This window comes from Pinus tabuliformis, chromosome 3_1 (genome assembly GCF_031772625.1).
Source record: "Pinus tabuliformis cultivar Carrire ecotype Pingquan chromosome 3_1, CPIR1, whole genome shotgun sequence".
Classification (NCBI taxonomy): Eukaryota; Viridiplantae; Streptophyta; class Pinopsida; order Pinales; family Pinaceae; genus Pinus; species Pinus tabuliformis.
The window spans coordinates 197,385,718-197,409,398 of NC_142301.1; the positions used below are offsets into that span (position 1 = coordinate 197,385,718).

The window sequence follows — 23,681 nt, forward strand, 5'->3', positions numbered from 1 at the left end:
GCGAAGGTAAATTTGATCACTTCTTTCAATTGTGTTTACATGGAACCCAATACTTTGGTTGATAAATTATAAAAGAGGGACTCTAAATTTTAGCACATCAGGCTAGATTATTCTACTTAAGTTTATGAATGCTTTTTTTATCAACATTATTTCTAAGTCAACAATTTTTTCTTGGATTGGTTTATATGTATTATATGTAATAGTTTAGTCAACATTTTTTTTGGATTAGTTTATATGTATTATATGTAATATGCAAAGCCATCTCTTATACGCCCACCAACCACAAGTCGTCGGAGTGTGGGGGGGTCTACTATACATGGTTAGTCTCATGATAGATCACGTAGCCCAAGCAAAGTGTGTGTTCCACTCATACATATTGGCATCGACACCAGTCGGAATGTCAGAGGCAATGTTTCTATATTTGTTGACAATCATGTTACATATAGTGGACCATCTTCACCTTCTACAGGTGCATTTTTAAATCCTCTTTAAACTTTATGTGTTTATGTCTTGAAATTGTCTTTAATTTTTAAGTCGTATTCAATTGATGTGTTTGAATTTAATGTATATGTTATTATGTTTATGATTTACAGTCCCTCAACAAGGTGAACTTGGGGATCACAGTGCAACGTTGATCCCTCCGTGGGACGATGCTATAGCCAATATCACACTAGAGGATGTTGTGGCCTAGCATACTTGGATCACACAAGAGTTGGATAAAATATGTGCTAGTTCACCTACTAGGCATAGTTTGTCTTTGATGCTAGATAACATCAATAGGTTGATCGAGACATACCACAAGGTAGGCCTACAAAGTCGCCTCCTACATTCCATACAAAGGATTATAAGGTAGGAGGTTAGAGGCCCACATACTTGAGAGGCAGTGAAAGACACCACCAAGGACATTGATGTTTGTGGGGAGTTATTTGAAATCCATCTAGAGCGTCGTGCTAGACATCAAGGTTTGATTCCACTCAAATATTTTAAAAATGTTGACGCAGCCCCTTTTTTTATGATTGATTCGTTAGAGCTTGGGGCCAATTCCCCCACCATGACGAGGTACCCCTTTACTTTGCAAAGAATATATATGCAGAGTTTGTGCTACATATGAGGTCGAATTACACTAGCACCGGATCTGAGTTCTATGGACCCATCTTGGAACGTACCTATGATCATGACGAAGCTCGTAGGGGCCCTGGGCATGTACCACCACCTCTGAGATTGTTTCCACTACCGTCTCGGAGTGTGGTATTGTTGACGGTGCTAGAGGAGTCTTTGCAACTCAATGCTAAGACCAGGAATAACATTACAGATAGCATGCAGACGACATTAGCCAGTGAGCATGCAGACATCATTGTTAACAGAGCTAGAGGAGTTGTTGCAACTCGATGCTAAGACCAGGAATACCGTTGCAGATAGCATGCAGATGACATTAGCCAGTGCGCATGTCACATTTCATGGAGAGATAAGCATAGCACCACCATTTCCTCATGACCTTCCAGTTCCATTATATGATGATTCATATCTCATGAGTTTACTCGTTGACTAGTTTTTGTCATATGCATGCATGTGTCGTGATGCCATCTGTGACACTTGGAGGGTGAAAGACCCGTTTGACACTGACATGGAACATATATATCAAACTTTTGACTCTTATCGTAAAATTATACATAATTATTTATATTTATTTAGTTCTTATTAGATTGCATTTATATTAATAAGTTCATGATAACATGTAGACACAACCCAACTACATGGATGAAGTTATGAGGTCATCCAAGGGGGAAGTTGATCAGCGAAACCAACCTCCACCAATGCATCTTTCCATGGATTCTCCTCCACCTCCAACTCATAACACTCGTTTGGGGGAGAGTCACTGTGTACAACCACATGAACCAACAGTGGAGGTAAACTTTTTTATTCCTAAGATTTTGAATTTTTTTTTTAAGTTACACATATACTAATTAATAAGTAGACTAATTATAATTTGTCTTTTCCATTGTGTGCACAAACCTGGATATGCAGAGTGTTGGCAATGTTGCATTTATGTGGATGCATTAGTAGGATGTTGGATATAGAGGCTCCATCAATGCAGGGCCCAACCTCTAAGCCATAGGCAAGGGAGCACCAAACCCATTCATCAAACCCCCATCCTAGATGACTTGAATTTGGACTCAAGTGAGGTCAGTAGATTCATATATGTAATTTAATGTAGTTCAAAATATTTTATTTCCAATTTGTTTATTTTTTACAAATAATGATCTAATTAGTTTGAATTTGAATGTGGTATATTCTGATACATGATTATGGACAATTACTTTGTGCAATGGAATTCACATAGGAGTTCTGGTGGTACTTAAAGTGGATAGTTTATATAATTTCAAGCCCATTTCATTGGTCACATTCACACGTGATACAAACTTCGTATATTTCATACATGGACAGTATATAGAAGTACATGAACATTATTTCAGTTTATGGATGCTTATCATTTCAGTTTTTTGATGTTCACATAACATTTGTAATCTGTATATATTTTGATATGGACAGTTTATTGATACATCCATTATTCCAGTTTATGGAATTTTATTGATTTTGTTTATGGATGTTCATTAAATTTCCCTTTATGGATCTGTTAACTATTTTTCTAGTTTAAAATCATTTCTATACAATATAACTTTTATTTAAAAAAATATAACAATTTTGATTTCTAGTTTTACAAACTAAGAAAATAAGTACAATCTCATTATGATGCAAGTCACTTTGATACTTAAAATGAACTAAAATGCATCACGGTTGAATTAAAAAACAAAAAGGATTAAATAAGTTTTAAATTCAATATTAAAAGATGTCGGGTAAATAACAAATAAATTTTATTCAATTTTATCTTTTTTGAGGTCATCTACAAGAGCTTAGTCATAACATGATAATTAAGTCATATGTATCAGAATTTAATATACCATGAAACAATTAATGATATATGTTTCTATAGTTTTATATATAATTAAACTTTCTTAAATTTACTTGGCTATCTCAAAGTTGAATTAAAAAATACAAATGAAATTGAAATAAGTTTTATTCAATTTTAAAAGATGTCTGATATACAACAAATGAGGTGTATTCAATATTATTTCTTTAAGGTCATCTACAAGAGCTTAGTCATAACATAAGTACAATCTTACTATGATGCAAGTCACTTTAATACTTAAAATGAACTAAAATATATTGTGTATCAATTTAATATTGAGCATGGAAAGAATTACAAATATGCTTCATATTGGCTTGTAGAAAGTGTATTTTAGTGCAATCAACATGTATGTTATTACAATGATTTTAAAAATAAATTATTTGAATTCTAAAGTCACCCATATACTATTGCATGACCAACTCTTTTAATTATATTTCAATCAATTCCTTATCTCAAGGTTCAATTAAAAGACACAAATAAGATTGAAATAAAGTTTATTCAATTTTAAAATATGCTTTGTAAACAACAAATAAGTTTTATTCAATTTTATTTCTTTTGAGGTCATCTACAAGAGCTTAGTCATAACATGATATGAGTACAATCTTACTATGATGTGAGTCATTTTAATACTTAAAATGAATACAAATATATTATGTATCAATTTAATATTGAGCATGGAGAGAATTACAAATATGTTTCATAATGACTTGTAGAAAATGTTTTTTAGTACAATTAGTGTGATTTTTATTACAATTCAATTTTAAAAATAAATTATTTGAAATAAGTTTTATTCGATTTTAAAAGATGTGAAGTGTAAACAACAAATCAATTTTATTCAATACTATTTCTTTTGAAATTATCTACAAGAGTTTAGTCATAACATGATATAAGTCAATCATATTGGAATTTAACATAGGGAAAAAAAAATAGAAAATAACATTTCTATAATTTTATATGATATTATCAACTTTCCTAAATTTACTTTGCTATTTAAGTATTTCAATCAATTCCTTATGATTGAAATAAGTGTTATTCAATTTTAAAAGTTGCCAAAATATAAACTATAAATAATTTTGATTTGATTTATTTCTTTTGAAGTTATCTACAATAGCTTGGTCATAATATATATATATTTCTTTTGAGGTTATCTACAATAGTTTAGTCATAATATATATATATATATATATATATATATATACTTGTTGCACTTTTTACAATCCAATATGAAGCATGTGTGTAACTCTTTCCATGCTTTATATTAAATTGACACATGGCATTTGTTAATAACATAAAAATAATAATAATAATATTCATAACCTAGATCTAGTTGAATTTCCATTTTAAGTAAAATAATATCATATCAACTTGGTTAAATTATTAAGAGATTAAATTTTATATATTTCTTGATTCTAAATCTACGGGGTTCACATAAAGATCCTATTAAAAATAAAACCTCCTTGAAGTTTGGAAAACTTTAATTTTATAAAGGCTTGATCGAGGTTTTCTTAAACCCTTGCTCGAGCTATTTGAATTTATAATTTAAGTGCTCGATCAAGCATTTTAAGTGCTCAATCGAGCTTCTAAGGTCTTAAAAACTACAGTTTTAGCACCTCTTTTGGAGATTTCTCTTCAACATTTTATACCCTAACAGACTTAGGGCAAAATTTGTCCTTAAGTGGCAAAGTTGATCATGTTGGATTCGTGAAGGAATCCTCTATCCAATGGCATATCAGTTTGACATTTTCGAATTCATATAATATTTTTCATCTAATTTCTTTTAAACAAAATGTTTGAAATATTTTTGGACAGTTTCAAAGAGGCTAAATAAAAAATCAATAACATAAAATATACACAACGAAAATATTTCAAAAAGTATCACTATATTAAGTTACAAATCCGCTTCAATAAGGTATTCTTGGTTTTTCAATTTATTTAAATATTTGAAAAAACACTTACATGAACATGTGTCTACAAAATGCAATTGAAATATTATTTCACCAACTTCAAAAAATAATTAAAAAAATATATTTTTTCATTAAAATAAATTAATATGAAAAACTCAATTATCTAGATAGATAATGCTCATATATATATATATATATATATATATATATATATATATATATATATATATATATATATTAAAAATTACACATTTTAGATCAAGTTGTATCATGTGAACACACACATACCTCTTTAAGATTTATAAAAATTTTCAAGGACAAGCATTTCACTTAATGGAAAATTGACAAATTATACGACACTAAAACATTTTGCAAAACATATCATTAAGACAACAACATAATTCTTCACAAATTGTCATTTTACTTTGAATCAAAATTCAAAATGCTTATATGAATTTTGAGGACTTCAATTCGATAAAAGAGTAAAATTTTGAAATTTCATCACCAAATTTGACCCAAAAGTGTAACCCCATCTTCATGCATACACCTTTATGTCTATTAAGTTTTGTCAATGTCTTACTTCAATTTTTCTTTACAATGTTTTGAAATCATAGACCATGTGAATTAAATGTAACAAGCTATAGGGGTTCTAAGTTGAGAAAAACATTATGGACTCTATTCTTTCATATTTGTAGTTGAACAAATATATGATGTTGAAGGTGGTTTTGTTGAAATCTCTAACCTACACTAATTCTTACCATGATGTAATGGGATTAGTTTTTGTGTAATAGAAAATAGCTTCAAGTGGCCAATCTCAGACCCATTTAATTAAATCTTCTTTCCTAAAAAAGGATTACCCTTTAATCTTTATTATATTATGCCTACTCGAGGCTATGGTGAGATTGGCTCTTATGACCTTTGGTCCTCCTGCATCTTCTGCTTCAGTTCTAAAGACTCGATCGAACATTGGACATATAATAATCCTAGTCCCACTACTTGGATGCCTCTGGAATCCCTATCTAAATTCAAATGTGAATGCTCATTTTCGCTACTAAAAACTCTCTACAAAGGAATGGAGCAAGAGGGGATCGAACCTTGGCATTGAATGATGACACTGAACACCAAATCTTAGTGGTGGTGTTGCATCCACTCACAAATGAACTAAATAGGGGAAAATAAAATGAAGTAACTAGACCCTCATACCCAACTATAGCCAACATTATACAAGGTATCACTGAGGTGGTTATACATATCACCAAAAACCCCAACTATCATAGACAACATACATGCAATATATCCATGGGGCGGTTATACAATTGACATTTCATTTTGGAAAGTAGTAATAAGACTATGAGCTTATTGTTCAATAGAATTATTAATGGGCTTCGTATTCAATAGAGTTTTTATATTTTTTGTGTTTTATCCAAAAATTAATATTTTATTTTCAAAAGGTAAAAATTAAAATTGTGTTAGTCAAAAGAAAACTAATAGGGGTTAAAGGGAAAATGGTTTCCAATAATCTTTCTTTGATAGCCTAATAAAATGCAAGGAAAGTAGAATCTTTAAATAAATTTGTAAATAAAGTTTTGACAAAGGAAATTACTAAGATAGGCGTCACCCTAATGAAACCTTATTGAAATTGGCAAATTAATTCATCTATTATTTAAATCTTGATTAAATGGTCTAGAATTAAATATGCTAGCATATTCTTGCATTCTCTTTATACCAATGAATTATATCAATCAAATTAACTTTATCTTATTTCATAATCCATGTTTTACTTTTTCAATTATATAAAGCATGATTAAAAAAATATTGTGATGCTTTAATATGATGTTTAGTGGGAAGTAGAATCAACCCATAACTAAAATGCAAAAATAATTTTTTCCCTAATTTCACCCCTTAGACCATGTGTGAGACTAGTGGGAAGTGGAATTCTAAAATTATCACCAAGTCTTATTTATGTCACACAATTAATCTACCACTTGTCACGGTTAGTGGGAAGTGGAATCAATGAGTGGGTGGGAAGTGCAATGAGGCCATGCCTTGACAACACACCTCAAACGTTTTTCTTATTTGTGCAAGGGTGTGGAGTATGCAATATATACAATTAGTGTATGTAACAATTGTGGGAAGTGGAATACGAGTGTTGGATAGTGGAGTATGTAGGTTGAATACGAAAGTGTTTCAAATGCTCAAATCCATAGGGAAGTCAAGGAGAAAGCGTAGTTTGAGCGAAAGGACATTCACCAAGTAATCAAGAAAAGTTACAGTTCTGTGAGTATATGTTTCCTAAATTCTCTAGATGCATTCTTAGATTCACTAAATGTACTCTCTAATTCAAAATTGTTAAACAAACTATTACAGAGAACCTAGCTTGCAAGATGAATCTAATGCATATACACAATAAATCAAAAAAATATAGGCAAATTCTATAACAAAAAATATTATTAATAACAAAGTGTTTATTAAAAGAGAAAAGTCAAACTTATATTGAAACCCAATTTAAAACATATTCTATTGAAGCTGAATTTATATATTAATATTCATATGTATTAAAACTAAATTCAAAATACTCAATACATCACCAACTCTGGATTTCCTCCAAAATCATGTCCCCTAATGACTCACCTTCTCCTTTATTAATAGCTTCATTATATTCATGTTTCTCATCTACAGGTTCATTTATTCCATAGAAAACAAAATTGTACAAATCAATTCAAACATAATAGAAAACAAAACCATATATAAAACAATGCCCATAATAATACAAAATATATTAAAATGCAATATATAATCCCATTTACTCTTAATATTGTAATAAATTTCCTCTACAATGTAATAAAAAAATTATACAATAATGTGTTTGCTAGTGATTTTCTTAATAAATTTATCGTACTTCTGGATTATACGGAATCTCCACCAGAATCCAAACCATACCATGCAAGAGGGAAAACTCTTACTCTTAATAAATTTATCATCCAAACCATACCATGCCAGAGGGAAAACTCTTACTCTTAATAAATTTATCATACTTATAGATTATACGGAATCGCCAACAGAATGCAAACTATACCATTCAAGAGAGGAAAACTAGAGTGAAAACTACGAGATGCAAAAGAAAACTATAGTGTAAAAAAATAAAAATAAAATACTATAAAAAACTATATCGGTTTAAACGATGTATAGAAAACTATGTATATTGTTGAAGCCTTTTAAAACGATATAGACAAAACTATATATATTGAAATGATATACAGAAAACTATGTATATTGAAACGATATTGAAGCCAAAATATGTATTGTGATAGATCGATGCCACATCCTTAATTTTTCGGTTAGAGAGATCCATGCCTTTGGTATTGATAAGAACAATCAAGAACTTGAGAGATCCTTGGTATTGATAATAACAGTCGAGAACTTCTACATAAAGGCCTTTGATCAGAATTCAGATGTTCACGATACTGCTTAAATCCACTTAAACAAATTGTTAATAAACGTTTTAAATGATATTAATGTGTAAGACAATTAAATCTCGGAGTCGATGGAAAAGAGTATTTAATATTAGAAAACAAACGGGTTTCATCTGGGTTAATATTCTTCCAGAGTTCCTTGCAATAAGGACTGCACTCTGGGAATCATAGTAGACCTACCAACAAGAATCACATCATGGATCGAGCTCTTGTCCATCTTGGCGCCCCTCAGGCATTTTTCAACCGTCTCCATGCACTTCTTGAACAAATCTATCCTAACATCTGCAAAATGCTTCTCCTCCCCTTTGTATGTCACAACGATGATGGGCTTATCACCAGCTCCTGGAATGACATTGAAAGGCCATGACCCCAAATTGCTCTGAACGCACGCATCAGAGAACTTCCTTCCAATGAACCGCTTTGCATCTGCAATATGTTAACAAAACAACTCAGTATGAAAATATCGGAGTAGAACAAAAGACCCCGAAAACATACAACTCAGTATGAAAATATCGGAGTAGAACAAAAGACCCCGAAAACATATTCAATTCTGACGGAAAGAGGAAGAATGTAACAAATAAAATCGTATAGATGGTAGTTGATGATTATTGACCAAAAACTGTATTGTGGGGATTTCTGGCAACTTGGTTCTCAGCGGATTCTCCAATAAGGAGCTCTTTATCATTGAAGGCTACAACGGAGGAAGTGATTGGATTCCCGTGTTCGTTGGCGATGATCTCCACTCTGCCATTCCGCCATACTCCCACACACGAGTACGTCGTCCCCAGATCGATACGGATCTCCGGCCCCTCGCCATTTCCATTCATCTGCTCAGATTGAGCATGGCTCAGACAGGCAATTGCCAATTGAAAGATAATATGAGAAGTGATCCTACGGATTTTCGAAATATTCATACAGTCCCTCCCATATTTCATTTCAAATTTTGAAATTTCCCGCTGGCTGAGTTTGAAATATGCTAGGAAGGAGTGCTACGATGGATGTCGGGTCGGGCTGTACTATATCTGCATTAATTACATTGAATACTGGAGCTTGCCGGAGGTAGAGTGATGGAGTTGCCGGAATGTCCATGGATATGTATGGCTTTCATGGCTCATGGTAGCCATAAGGTACTGGCAACCAATAAATCTTATGCATTAATGGCCCAATAGCATGGGATTTATTGGTTGCCATAACAGTCGCCCTCGATCGTTTCTCTATAGCTTGAAACGCGCGCGACACATTTATTCCGTTGCTTCTCGCGGCTCGGAGTTCAGGCGGTTCCAGGAGTTTTGAAACTATATTTGCAGGAGCAATAATTGTCCAAAGTTTCACTTACCTAGGTAGTTTTTTCCAGACGAAATCTGGGAATAAGAAAAAGCACTTTTGTTTCTCAACGTGTAATTGGGGATCGGGGTTCAGGTTTCTCAACAGAGAAGAGTAAAGTGCTGGATTGCATTAATACCAAAGTTGGCCTGCCCATAATGGAAGCGCCACAGGGAGCCTGCCGGCGGTTGCTCCCTTGTTTGTTGTTTCTATTCACTTGCAGCCTTGTTTCTGGAATTCCCATTTCAAACCATCAGTACTGCGTCACTAAAATAGATGGGCTAAGCCTCGGTTCCTCACTCTCTTCTCAACAGAACACAACTTGCTTGGTTTCTCCCCATGAAACATTTTCTGCCGGATTTTATGGAGTGGGTAACAATGCTTATGCTTTTGCCATATGGTTTACTCAGACGCCCGGCCGAACAGTGGTCTGGGTAGCCAACAGGGAACGACCTGTCAACGGAAGACATGCCCGTCTTTATCTGCAGAAAGATGGAAACCTCGGTCTGTGGGATGCAGATGGTAGCGTTGTGTGGAGTACCAACACCAGTAACAAGAATGTAAAGGAAGTTCTTCTTCTAGAAACAGGGAATTTGGTGTTACGCAGCTCTTCAGGTGATCAATTTGTGTGGGAAAGCTTCCAGCAGCCCACCGATACTCTTCTTCCATTTCAAACCCTGAATGATAATACAGGGCAGTTAATATCCAGAATGGGGACTTCCACGTTTAGGCAAGGCTACTATCGTCTCTATTTTGACAGCGACAACGAACTTCGTCTAATTTACGAGGGATCAGGCATATTGAGCAACTACTGGCCTTCTCCTTCCGCGGGAAGCTTTTCGAACAGCCGAAACACTTACAATAGCAGCCGCCAAGCGGTATTGGACGGCTATGGTAATTTCCAGTCAAGCGACGGATTTACCTTTCAGGCGTCAGACTATGGAGAAGGCCCCAAGAGAAGATTAACTTTGGACTTTGACGGAAACCTGAGACTATACAGCTTGGTGGAAGAGACGGGTATGTGGAACATTATTTGGATGGCTATTCCTGATCATTGTTATGTTCATGGCTTCTGTGGAATCAACGGTCTCTGCATATACACTCCGAAGCCCAGTTGTACCTGCCCCCCTGGTTTTCACAGGAAAGATCCCACCGACTGGTTCCAAGGTTGCGAGCGCAATAAACCACTGAATATGTCGGCCAGTACAAAGCTTATTTATCTTCCACATACAGATTATTATGGCTACGATCTAAACTATCAAACTGGGATCACGTTTGAAAGCTGTAAAACTTGGTGCATGAATTCCAGCGAATGCCAAGGTTTTGCCTACCAAATGGATGGTACCGGAACTTGTTTTCCTAAGGTTTTACTTGTCAGTGGATATCGGTCTCCCAATCAGCAGAACCATATGTATATCAAAGTTTCCAGTGATGATTCTTCTGTTCATAATTCTACTACTGCGTCTCAGCCTTTGCCATTAAACTGTTCGGCTTTGAGTCCCAGTGTTTCTGCAGAGACGACCAAATACGAGAAGCATAAGAGGAGAAGCGCCAATGTCAAATTTCCGCTAGGATTTGCAATTGCGTTTGGTGTAGCAGAGTTGGTTTGCGTGATATTTGGATGGCGGTACCTGTCTATGGCATATAGAGATCCTGGCTATGATCGTCTAGGTTACTCAGCTATCCCTGGTGGGTTCAAGAAGTTCAGCTTCGCAGAATTGAAGAAAGCGACGGATAACTTCAGGATAAAATTGGGGGAAGGAGGGTTTGGGACGGTGTACAAAGGCGTTATGACCGATGGCGAGGTGGTAGCTGTGAAGCGACTGGAAGGAGTATCCCAAGGTCAGGATCAGTTCTGGGCCGAAGTGAGTATGATTGGGAGAGTGCATCACGTGAATTTAGTTCGTATGTTTGGCTTCTGTGCAGAAAGAAATCACAGGCTGCTGGTTTATGAGTACGTTGAAAATGGATCTCTGGACAAATATCTGTTCACAGAAAGTGATGACAGAGTTTTGGGTTGGAAAGAAAGATATGGAATTGCAGTGGGCACGGGAAAGGGGTTAGCCTATCTCCATGAAGAATGTTTGGAATGGATTCTGCACTGTGATATCAAGCCCCAAAACATACTTCTGGACATGAAATTTTGTCCCAAGGTTTCCGACTTTGGGTTAGCAAAGCTGGTAGACAGAGATCAAGCATTCTCCTTCTCCACAATTAGAGGCACACGGGGTTACTTAGCACCGGAGTGGGCGATGAATCTGCCAATCACGGCCAAGGTGGATGTTTATAGCTTCGGGATTGTTTTGTTAGAGATAGTGACTGGACGAAGCTCGTTATCCAGTTCAACAGTCCAAAATTGTGGACATTTGGTACAGTGGGTGTCTGCGATGATGAGGAAAGGCAGAGGGATTGAGGAAGCAGTGGATCCCAAATTGCATGGAAATTTTGATTCGGAAGAGGTGGAAAGAGTCCTGAAAACAGCACTGCTGTGTGTTGAGCAAGACAAGGATGTGAGACCTTCCATGAGCCAAGCTGTCGAAATGCTTTCTCAACGGGATTTCTTTACACCAACAGAATCCATATTGCCTAACAACTCAGCCCATTCAGTTCAAGTCTTCTCTTCTTCTTCAGATTCCATGTTGCCTAACTACTCGGCCCATTCAGTTCAAATCTTCACTTCCTCTCTTTCCACAGTAGAGGGTCAATCCTCTTCCTCTTTTTAAGCAGAAAAGTGTTAATAGCCTGGGCAGCCGGGAGAATCTTCCAGCGACCTCCTCCGAAATTTGATAGATCCGACATTGCAGAAATCAAAAAATTATGTAAATTGCGATTTCTGCCATTTGGATCCCACTTCCAGCGCTTGTTATGCTTAACACTGTAATTTATTATTTGAGAGTAACTTTTGATTTAATGCTGTGATGGATCCACTTAGAGATCTCCTGCTCTTGAGTCTTGACGTTGTAATTTTTTATTTGAATATGATGCTCGGTTATGATTTTAGTGCGACAATCAACCTAAGAGAATCAGTATGAGTGGTTTTGCAATGCTACGTGTCCTCAATCCACATGGATATTTCCTAGCGTTATAATGTAATAACCTTTTTCACATACACGTGTTCATTTTGCCACTTTTTCATCATTGTTGAAAGGAAATAGGTTCATAGTCTTACTCCATTAATTTTGTTTAAATTTTTTTTTACAATTATAAGTTTGATGTGTATAATTAAGAGTTTTTCATAGTGCTGAATGTATCTATGCATCTAATTTAGATCTATTTTAATTTTGGGTTAAATCTTTTGAGGTGCAAATCTCTCTTTTGAGAGTAAAACTTGAAGAAAGATTTGCACCAGGTTAAAATAGATTACGCTGGTTATATAATATATATATTTGTATCTATGTGTCTCTTTCTTATTCTCTTTCTATCTCACCCCTAAACATAAACACACACTCTCTCCATATCTATCTATCTCTCTCTTCCTCTACCTCTTCCTCTTCCTCTCTTCTCCTTCTCTCCCTCTCTTTTTTCCCCTTCTATCACTCTCTCTCTCCTCTCACTCTTCCCTCCTACTCTCCTCTCTCCCTCACTCTCTTGAGTCCACTCTTCCTTCCTCTCTCTCCCTTTCTCTCCCACCTCCCTATATCTCTCCCCCCATTCTCTCTCTCTCTCCAACTCTATCACTATCTCACTCCCTTTCTTATTCTCTCTCTCCCATCCATCGCTGTGTCATTGTCTTTCTCTCTTCCCCTTCTCTCCCTATTTCTTTCCACCCATCTTCTATCTCTTCCCCTTCTCTCCCTATCTTTCACCACCCATCTTCTCTCTCTTCCCTCCTCTCCTCTCTCCCTTGTCACTGGCTATCTCTCCCCAACTCTATCTCTTTATGTTTTTGTTCTTTCCTCCCTCTCTCCTCTCTCTCCCATCCGTTGTCTCTTCCTTCCTCTCTCTCCCTCTCTCTTACCCCATCACGCACTCTCTCTCTCTCCAACCTCCAGCGCAGTCACTATATCCTTCTGTGTCTCTCCACCCCTCCTCTTAAATTTAATCCCATTGTATGTTAAGGATGTGAGACCTTCCATGAGCCAAGCTATCGAAATGCTTTTTCAACGGGAATTCTTTACACCAACAGAATCCATATTGCCTAACAACTCAGCCAATTCAGTTCAAGTCTTAGAGATCTCGTGTTGTGGTGTCATATTGCCTAACAACTCAGCCAATTCAGTTCAAGTCTTAGAGATCTCGTGTTGTGGTGGATCCACTTAGAGATCTCGTGCTCTTGAGTCTTGACATGTAATTTTTTATTTGAATCAGTATGAGTGGTTTTGCAATGGTGCGTGTGCTCAATCCAGATGCGTATGGATTTTTCCTAGCGGTATAATGTAATAACCTTTTCACATAAGCGTGTTCATTTTTCCACCTTTATTGTTGAAAGGAAATATGTTCAAACTCTTATTCTATTAATTTTGCTTAAATTTATTTTCAAAATTATAACTTTGATGTGTAAGAATTAAAGTATTAATGGTTTTTGATAGTGCTAAATATATTTATACATTCAAAATTTAATTTTAAATTATTAAAAATTATAATTTCATAAAAAATCATATTATCATAGTTCAACCAAAAATCTAAAATATTTGTATAGTCTCACAAATCAAAGGTTGAAATTTATTTTAGAATAATCACAAATCAAAGGTTGAAATTTATTTTCTTTTTAATTAAATGGGTTAATTGGAAAAAATGTCATATGAACATACATTATGGTTTTTTGGGCATGTGATATTAGTAAGCCATGGTACTGTAACAAACTTATTTAAAGTGAAGATAAATCTCCAAGATTAAAAATCTTGTTACATTTTTTTTTAAAATTTATATGTTTAACTCATATATTAACCATTTTTTACAATAATAATAATAAAGTTATAATTTAGTTCTCTGATCGGAGTGATATATCAAGTAGTATGAGGTATCCAGAGAGGTGCCCATCACCCAAGTAATATGAGGTATCGAGAGAGGTGCCCATCACTGTTGTTGGGAAAAGTATCCAATTCGGAATGCCCCTATCCCACTCTAAGGTGTGATAGTGCCTTAGCAACAAACAAGGTAAACTAATTGAGTATTCTTCTTTATGAAATGTAAATGAGGAGAAAGGATGTAACTAACTTGTGTCTTCCGTTAGTTTGTCGATCCAAATCACTCCTTTCTTCAGTAGCTCCCAGCTTCTTGCTCCTTCACCGGCCCAGCTTCACCGAATTCCTGCAAAATCACAAGAGAGAGAAACTACACAAAGATACAGATATACATTCATAAAAAGCTCAAGATCAAATTAAGCTAAACATGTAAGCATAACAAAACATCATTGGTATACAGCATGTAGGAGAAACTCAAATAGTTTATTGATAGAATAAGAAAGTCCAAGAGGAGATACAACCAAGTGAGTTCCGATCCAGCATCTACCTCCCAGCAAAGGAATCCCTTCCTCTCCTCCAACAAAGCATAAATCACCCAATGTGCTAATCTCAATCTCAAACCAACAGCAATTCTCTGCAAAGTACAAAATTCCAGCCCCCTTGAACCTCTGGGTGAGAGATCCATATATAGATGTAAGCAGAGAGGATGAGTCAGCTTATGTTTTGACTTGTGGCTTCTCTCTGTCAGTTCTTGCTTCCACTTGGAGGTTGAGAGCCTCTTACTCATCACTAGTCGAATTCATTGAGGCAAGTGTCATTGGAGAAGATTCTGGAAGCTTCCAGGGTCTTTCCACCTCGTTGAATGAGCTTGCCATTTGTCAATTCCCGCTCAGCGCACCCTGGTAGTGCTTTCACCTGCGTTGCAGTGCACCTAGCCAGTGTAGTCGCTGCATTTCAACGCAGGCAGCTAGTGGAGCCTCTGAATTGATCCTGAATTGACTATTTCTGAGTGGTTTTTGGTGGAGAACTTCTGGGAGAAGCTGTCATTGGTTGACCTTGTTCCTTTAGGAGCTGTAACAACATATTTAGGGACTTTGGATCCCTTGAATTATGGACATTTCATGCTTATAGCTGTAAGGCACAAAAATGTCTATAACAGTTGCCCCTTAAAGTATGAGGCCGTTTATCGGGTGAAATTCTTTATTAGGAGGATCTGAAGTTCATTCAATGCTGGGAGGAGACCTGTAATAAGATACAATACAATACATTATTTTTCATACTGTTTTCATGATCTAGCTGAGGCGGGCATTCCCATGCTCAGCTTTATAAATTCATTTTTGTGTACATAGGACAGACAATTGTCTGATGATAGACTGATGATCCTGCTGAAATCATCATCCTTTGGTAGGAAGATTGTCTGTGCTACAATGCTGTACATGTAAATGTCTTTATTTTTCCTGAATATATATCGCAGCCCGGATGGATGAAACTAGATCCGGGGTCTTCAAACTCGTTCGATCTTCACTCTAAGTACAAGTCGATCCATGTGAGAGACGTTCTGAAGTCGAACATGGAAAGACATCGCTTGATTACCAGTCAATGAGGTAAACCGTTAACAAGCGCGAGAGGAATCACCGATAATGATAATGACCCTCAAGGTACTGCAGTACAATTCACGTGGTGTGAATAAAGGACTTGGCGTTGAACACCACGCAAAATCTTTCGGTCGACGGTCATTGATGTATACCTGTCGCCGGAAGTGAGAAACTTGCCATTGAGGCATGCAAGCTTCAAAGTACTGAAGGGGGTGTCCCTAGATCAACTTCTTGTATAATGAGCTGATGTCGACAAGAAGCGATCCGTCAAAGGAGGGCCTTAATGTATCTCACATCAGTGACATGGAACGGAGCAAATGATTTTGATGGAGGTGAAAATGATCTGACGATATATGGTTCAGGGTGGCGGTCATGAAAGAATGAAGGATAATGCATGGTAGTGGATGGGACACGGTTGACTTCTCTGGATGACTTCTCTTGAACATATCGGCGACACTTGTGTGATGGATTGGTAGCATTTACCCCAAAGGTGGATGGTATGGCGAGACCATGGTGATGTGACCAGTGAATGAAACAACCCAACCCGACTCTGGCACGGAGTGGAAGTGTCATGTTCAAGAGCGACTTGCTACTAATAAAGTTCTTTGAGTTTCTTCCCAATTTTTCCCCAGTCATTGCTGACCAGTACCTCTTTATTTTTGTCAAGCTTGAGGAGGATAACATATGCTTGTTCTATAATTTGCCCTTCGGGCAAACCCATCGCTACGTTTTAACGAGCCTAGCGATAGTGAAACTCGTTCTCGTCTAAAGACAAGTTTGTCGCTATTTAATGTTTTTAACGAGTCTAACGACAAAGATAACTCGGTCCTTTTCATTTTTAGAGAGTCTGAAAAGGCACGTAAAGTCAACTCCGAAAAGTCCTTTTTCGTCATCTAATCCCTTAAGTCCGAAAAAGTATAAAACAATACAAAAGGGATGAATTTTCGATAGTTTTAACGAGCCGAACAAAACAAGCGCTCGATCTTTTTGTGCAATAATCCCTCAGGTCCAAAAAGATTAAAATCTAGAGGAAGGATAGCACTTCCGATCGCTTTAACGAGCTGGAAGGCCAAAACTCGGCAATCTTTTCATATTTTACGAGTCAGATGAAAAGAGCTTAAAGAAGACTCATCTTCTGAGGAACGAGTGATAAAACGGGTTAGCAGCTGATTCCAGGTAAGGGTTGGAATTTTCCAATCATGGCAGTGTCACAAGGATGGCTAGTGAAATCACTCTTCGCAGCTGTTCCTCAAAATGGGTAAACAATCATATGAAGGTGAACGATCAGCCAATGGAAAAGTGGAGGTGACGGTGCAAACACGACCAAGGCTTTAATGGCTGAAATGTTACATTCACGGTGGTTATTTACTAGGGGATAGTTCATTTTTTAACGAGCTTAAACGTGGGTGGAAACATTTGCTCGGTGCGGGTTTATTTTTTAACGAGCTTGAACCTTGCGATAACACTGCTCGATTAATCCAGTCATATGATAAGAATGTCTCATGTAAGATGCCATTTTTTATGGAGCTTGCGCCTTACAAAGCTTTGCCCCGCATCCTTTCGTTATGCAAGTTCGGAAACGACTAATCCTACGAGTTTAAAGGGTTAGACCTACAGGTTTAAAGGGAGGACCTAAAAATTTATAAAATAAATAGCCGCCCCTTGCTTGCACTCCAAAAGGTTTGCATGGCCCTAGGTATAAAATACGATTTCAAGGTTACCTCTACTTCACTTCCGCCAAAACATTTGTTTTACCGAGAGAGGCCTACCTCTTTCAGGTTACCCAAAGATTGTTCTGTTAATCTTTCAAACAAAACACTTCTTCGGCGATGTCTACCGAGATAAACAAAGGTGAGCGACGAGGCCCGCCAACTCACATAACTTTGACAAAAGAATCTTATTCTAGAACAACCCCTGTCTCAATCACGGACGGGGTACGGACTAGTCATATTCTCCCGCGGAAACCTACCCTATACCCGAAGTTTTCCTGCCGAAGCAGACCAGGGTGCATGCCCCCTGGGTTCCAGTCATATCCTTCCGAATCACTCGCGCTCATCGGGAGGACGGACCATAGGTTGAGACATTTCTTGCGTGAAGAGACCATTTAGGGATGGTATATGACTATTTGCGATGCGTGATCCGGGAAATGAAAGCTGGTCCACGAGCTTGACCACTCTTCCTTCGTGCGGAAAACACATTACTCTAAAGAGTGAGGAGACGATGGCTCCCATGCAATATATATAGTCTCGTCCAAGGAGTAGGTTATAATCCAAGGGTCCTTGAACGACCATCACGTTCATTTGAACGGTCTTCCCTTTCAATGTTATGGGCACATTGGGGAGGATCCCTAAAGGTCGACTGGTTCCTTTATCAAAGCCTGTCAGATTTCTCATTTCAGGAAAAAGCACTGGCGAACCAAGCGCTTTCCAAGCAATAGAGGAAAGGATACTCACAGATGCCCCCTCATCAATGATGGTGTCAGCCATGACCATTCTGTATATTTGGACGATAATTCTGAATGGTATGCTTGCTGGCAAACGGGGTCTGCCTAGTTGGTTCCAGTCGAAGGAGACAACTAGGTTGCTTGGTGGTGGGACCGAGTAGACGGCCGGGTATCGCTCTGACGAACTTCCTTCCTACGATAAAGGAATGGGGGGATTGACCCCGTGCTCGTCGGAGTCTGTGTTGATGAAGAGAATTTGGATGGTGTCATCTTTATCCTCTTCAGTGACTGTATCATTCGAAGATAAATCCTCTGAAGGCAAGACCGGGTCAACTGTCGCCTCGACCTTTTGACTCTCGTCGGGTATGGATTCAGCTGGTTCATCTTCAATGACCGGCGCTTCAGTTGACCATTTGAGTGGGCCAGCTGGATTTTCAACTAACGAAGGACTCGGCAAGAGTTTTTTATATCCAGGAGGAAGTCGTAACGGTGAAACCGGACGATCATCCAAAACTCTTTTCGCTTCGTCTAAGAAGGGACAATGGTGGATGGCATGATTGTCTTTGCACAGTATACAGGGGGATCTAGCTCTCCCTTTTTGTCCAAGGACTTCACTTTCGCTAGTTGACGGTATGCATTCAACATGGCTATTAGAGGTTGATGCCACCGGATTGTGCAAACGGGGAGACCAGTCCCTTAGTATCCGAGGGATGCAGGGACAATCTCTATGGAAGTGGTCTCCCTTGCATATGACACATGGCGATTTAAGCCTAGTCAGTGATGTGTGTGGATTTTTGTTAGACGACACTTGTTTGCCCCCAGTCGCTTTTGGCTCCTTCTTCTTCTTCTCTTTCTTCTTCTTTTCCTTCTTCTCCTTAGGAACTTGGTTTTTTGTTTTACCAGTTCCGTCAAGCGAAGAGGAAGGAGGAGAGGAAGAATTAGAGGAAGTAGAAGGCTGGTGGGTAACTCTGGACTGGTCTAACTGTTGATTCGACTGTTCAGGAATAGTGGTGTTCTGAATGACATTGGTTGAGAAGAGCGAGACCGGCAAGCCAATTGTCAGTCCTGGAAGCGACAATGTGGCCATATGGGGCGCACCAACATCTCCCCAAGAGGAGAAGGGACTAGGATTTCCACCAAGGGGAATTCCTTGGTTGGTGGGCTCCATTTTCCCAACCTAAAGATCAACGCAGGAAAAGGGGGTGATTGTTCCGTTTAAAATAAATTTTAACGACGCTTAGACACAACTTGCTTTTTCAATTTTAAAGAGTCGAGAAAAAGCAAAAGATGACTCTAGTCTCCTTCGATGTTTTAACGAGCCCGAAGTGAAAAATGCTCGGATGGACTTTTTCCATTATAGAGTCTGAAAAAGGCCAAAAGGAACTGCTCTGGAGATCTAGGTAGAGGGTGTGCCAAACTTTTCGCAAAACTGCAGAATACTTTTTAAGGTACGGGCGGTCAATCTTCCCGAATGCTGTGTTCAGTGCATTGCGATCAGTAGGGCGGCCGACACGGCTTCCTAAGGATAAAGGTTTTATTCCTATAGGGGTCTCCCAATATATACTCGACGGTACGTGGGAGCACAATCCGTACTGGCGCTATCGTCTCTCAGGAGGAATCACCCAACCATCAGCGAGATCGACAGTCACCAGGTTTTACGACGCCGGAACACGTCTCTAGCCTAGACCTCTATGTTGTGCGTTAAGTTACAAAGCGTTGTTAAGTTCATTCAATTTATTTTAGGTTGATCTTTCTTAGAAGTTTGTGTTTTTGGATCACCACGAGATGTATGATACAACTCCTAAATGCAGTCTAAAGATGATAAGCAAGCTTTTATATCTTTTCAACAATGAAAATCCTAGCTACAAGGGGAAAAGGAAGACACAAACTTTTCTCAAAGAGCATAGAGCACACTGTAAATGCACTTTTCCTAAATCAAAGCATGCAAACTATCAAAATGCAAATGCACATATGCATGTATTTGTTTTCGCTTTCTTAATATTGATGCCTAAAAAGAAAGCTGTTGTACAAATTTGAATTCGATTTCAAGTGAAAACATAAACAAGTTCCTTTTTCGAAATCAAAAAGACGATTACGACACTTTATGATTTACTTGTTTCGACACTAGAAATGTATAAATTCAAACCAAACGACAAAAGTAAAAGCTCAATCAACTGTGAACAGCAAACAAACTCACTCCTAAGATCAAAACGACACTTACGACAGGTCTAGATCTAAGGGCGACAGTTTGACCAGTTTACTTTTGTAATGGGAAACTGCAAATGATGTAACAAATACACAAAGAACAAATACAGTTTCTTTATACAACTGAGGCGAAATTGAGGCAAAGAAAATGGGTTTCAGATAGGTACACTGACTGATAACAGGCTGCAAAAAAAAGAGATAAAACTGAGAAAAAGGAAGCAGGGAACCACAGCTGCACAAGGCAAGGGTTGATCAGCGCACCCTCAGCACAGAGAAACTGAACTTCAGCGCAGGTATCCTTTACGGGACCTGCGTTGAAATGCAGAACCTCTTCACAGAGTCTGCGCTGAAGTAGAAACGAGAATTGTCTCTGGGTTCTGGGTCACGGTTTGCAGTTTAATCTACAGTTTTTGGCCAGATAAAAGCTATCAATTAGGTACAATTAGGAGGATGATTTAAAGGAGGACTAAGATCTATCACAAAGGGCTGTTAGAGCACTTGTGGATCAGTTGTTCAGATCATAAAAGTAGGCCCAGTGAGTGGACTAGAGTGGCAGATCTCTACTTTGCATTTGAAAATGGAAAATGCATTTCGATTCGGCACTCCTGAGTTTATGAGAAGAACAACAATAGAAACACAAATAAACTAACAAGATACTCTCCCCAGCGGAGTCGCCAATTTGTTGTTGGGAAAAGTATCCAATTCAGAATGCCCCTATCCCACTCTAAGGTGTGATAGTGCCTTAGCAACAAACAAGGTAAACTAATTGAGTATTCTTCTTTATGAAATGTAAATGAGGAGAAAGGATGTAACTAACCTGTGTCTTCCGCTAGTTTGTCGATCCAAATCACTCCTCTCTTCAGTAGCTCCCAGCTTCTTGCTCCTTCACCGGCCCAACTTCACCGAATTCCTGCAAAATCACAAGAGAGAGAAACTACACAAAGATACAGATATACATTCATAAAAAGCTCAAGATCAGATTAAGCTAAACATGTAAGCATAACAAAACATCATTGGTATACAACATGTAGGAGAAACTCAAATAGTTTATTGATAGAAGAAGAAAGTCCAAGAGGAGATACAACCAAGTGAGTTCCGATCCAGCATCTACCTCCCAGCAAAGGAATCCCTTCCTCTCCTCCAACAAAGCATAAATCACCCAATGTGCTAATCTCAATCTCAAACCAACAGCAATTCTCTGCAAAGTACAAAATTCCAGCCCCTTGAACCTCTGGGTGAGAGATCCATACATAGATGTAAGCAGAGAGGATGAGTCAGCTTATGTTTTGACTTGTGGCTTCTCTCTGTCAGTTCTTGCTTCCACTTGGAGGTTGAGAGCCTCTTACTCATCACTAGTCGAATTCATTGAGGCAAGTGTCATTGGAGAAGATTCTGGAAGCTTCCAGGGTCTTTCCACCTCGTTGAATGAGCTTGCCATTTGTCATTTCCCGCTCAGCGCACCCTGGTAGTGCTTCCACCTGCGTTGCAGTGCACCTAGCCAGTGTAGTCTCTGCATTTCAACGCAGGCAGCTAGTGGAGCCTCTGAATTGATCCTGAATTGACTATTTCTGAGTGGTTTTTGGTGGAGAACTTCTGGGAGAAGCTGTCATTGGTTGACCTTGTTCCTTTAGGAGCTGTAACAACATCTTTAGGGACTTTGGATCCCTTGAATTATGGACATTTCATGCTTATAGCTGTAAGGCACAAAAATGTCTATAACAATCACCCTGGGGTGATATATCAAGTCGTATGAGGTATCGAGAGAGGTGTCCATCACCCATCAAGTAGTATGAAGTATCGAGAGAGGTGTCCATCACCCTGTCGCCTCTCGAGAAAATTAATGGAGGGGGGTAGCATGGCCTATCACACACAAAACGATTTCATGCAAGAAATTAAATCACAAATGCTCGTCGACTGGGTCATCAACACTTATCCACTGGAGATGGTTCAAGGAGTAAATTTCTATTTAACTCTTAGAGGCAATTTTGATCCGATGCAGGTGGGATTAATCCTCTCCTTAGTCTTCTTGGTAACCCAAGCAACCTAGCTAGGAAAGGGGAGCTTTTCGGCTGTAAATCGTACCTTTGTGGCTAGAATTATCGATGGTGGTCTCCCCTATTCGAAGGGGATCCCATAGGTCTTTGTAGTCATTATGCTAGAACCAATCTCATAAGTCGAAAAGCTGGGAGTCATAAAGCATTAGAGGGGCACCTTGTTTTCGAGAGGTGGAGATATATTGCGGGAAAGGTTTACTCTAAGTCCTCGGTGTATCGTAGGTACTCTCATCGTGGCTTCTATAATGTATTCTCTAGTTTGGTGTATCCTTTTAATTGGTTAATTTCAGTAGTTTATTAGTAGTGCTATGTTCAAGTTTTTTATTCCTAGCAATTATGTATTTTTATAGAGTTTTGCTTGGTAATCTAGTAGTCCAAAGGATTTTCGAAGGTTATCTGTTTATTTTACAACAAGTTCCTTTGTTAAGTTGCCAGTCTGTTAGGGGTCTTCCTCTCTATATCTGGAAATTAAGGTTTTATTGGTCCTCCTAGGAGGTTAATACTAGGTTCAGTCTCATGTATCAATGGTATTTTTCCTTTGGCCTGGTTTATGTAGAGTATTGCTTCATGTTCTAGGTTGTGTGCTAAGGTGTAGGGGTCTACTCTTGTGGCTTTGGTTGCGCCCCTCTTCTGGTGAATTTCTTGGTATCTTGGAGGCTCGATAACTTTCTAATGGTTGTATGTTCTTTTTGCATCGAGCTTATTTTCGGCTTCTTCTGTCAATAAGGGATTTTCTTCTTTGTTCCAAGGAATTATCTCCTTAGATTTGGTGGGGGATACATTGGGGCTATATCCAAGAATGAATGGTGTGT

General features: G+C 38.0%; 2 protein-coding genes across 2 annotated transcripts; one reads left to right on the forward strand and one right to left on the reverse strand.

Annotated features, from left to right (window-relative positions):
• Positions 1 to 8,214: 8,214 nt before the first annotated feature.
• LOC149186479 (heat shock cognate 70 kDa protein 1-like) lies at positions 8,215 to 9,475 on the reverse strand. The gene is made up of 2 exons (XM_089412621.1): positions 8,959 to 9,475; positions 8,215 to 8,771 (listed from the first exon to the last, which is right to left on the reverse strand). Exons 1-2 carry the CDS (start codon positions 9,278 to 9,280, stop codon positions 8,464 to 8,466), a joined length of 630 nt encoding a protein of 209 aa, XP_089268747.1. The 5' UTR covers positions 9,281 to 9,475; the 3' UTR covers positions 8,215 to 8,463.
• A 100-nt stretch (positions 9,476 to 9,575) lies between these two features.
• LOC149186480 (putative receptor protein kinase ZmPK1) lies at positions 9,576 to 12,427 on the forward strand. The gene has a single exon (XM_089412622.1). It carries the CDS (start codon positions 9,827 to 9,829, stop codon positions 12,389 to 12,391), a length of 2,565 nt encoding a protein of 854 aa, XP_089268748.1. The 5' UTR covers positions 9,576 to 9,826; the 3' UTR covers positions 12,392 to 12,427.
• Positions 12,428 to 23,681: the final 11,254 nt, after the last annotated feature.

Coding starts and splice junctions, on each gene's coding strand:
- LOC149186480 (XM_089412622.1), top strand. CDS start 9,827: ATGGAAGCGCCACAGGGAGCCTGCCGGCGGTTGCTCCCTTGTTTGTTG.
- LOC149186479 (XM_089412621.1), bottom strand. CDS start 9,280: ATGAAATATGGGAGGGACTGTATGAATATTTCGAAAATCCGTAGGATC. Junction 8,772..8,958: donor TCCCCACAATACAGTTTTTG/GTCAATAATCAT, acceptor AACATATTGCAG/ATGCAAAGCGGTTCATTGGA.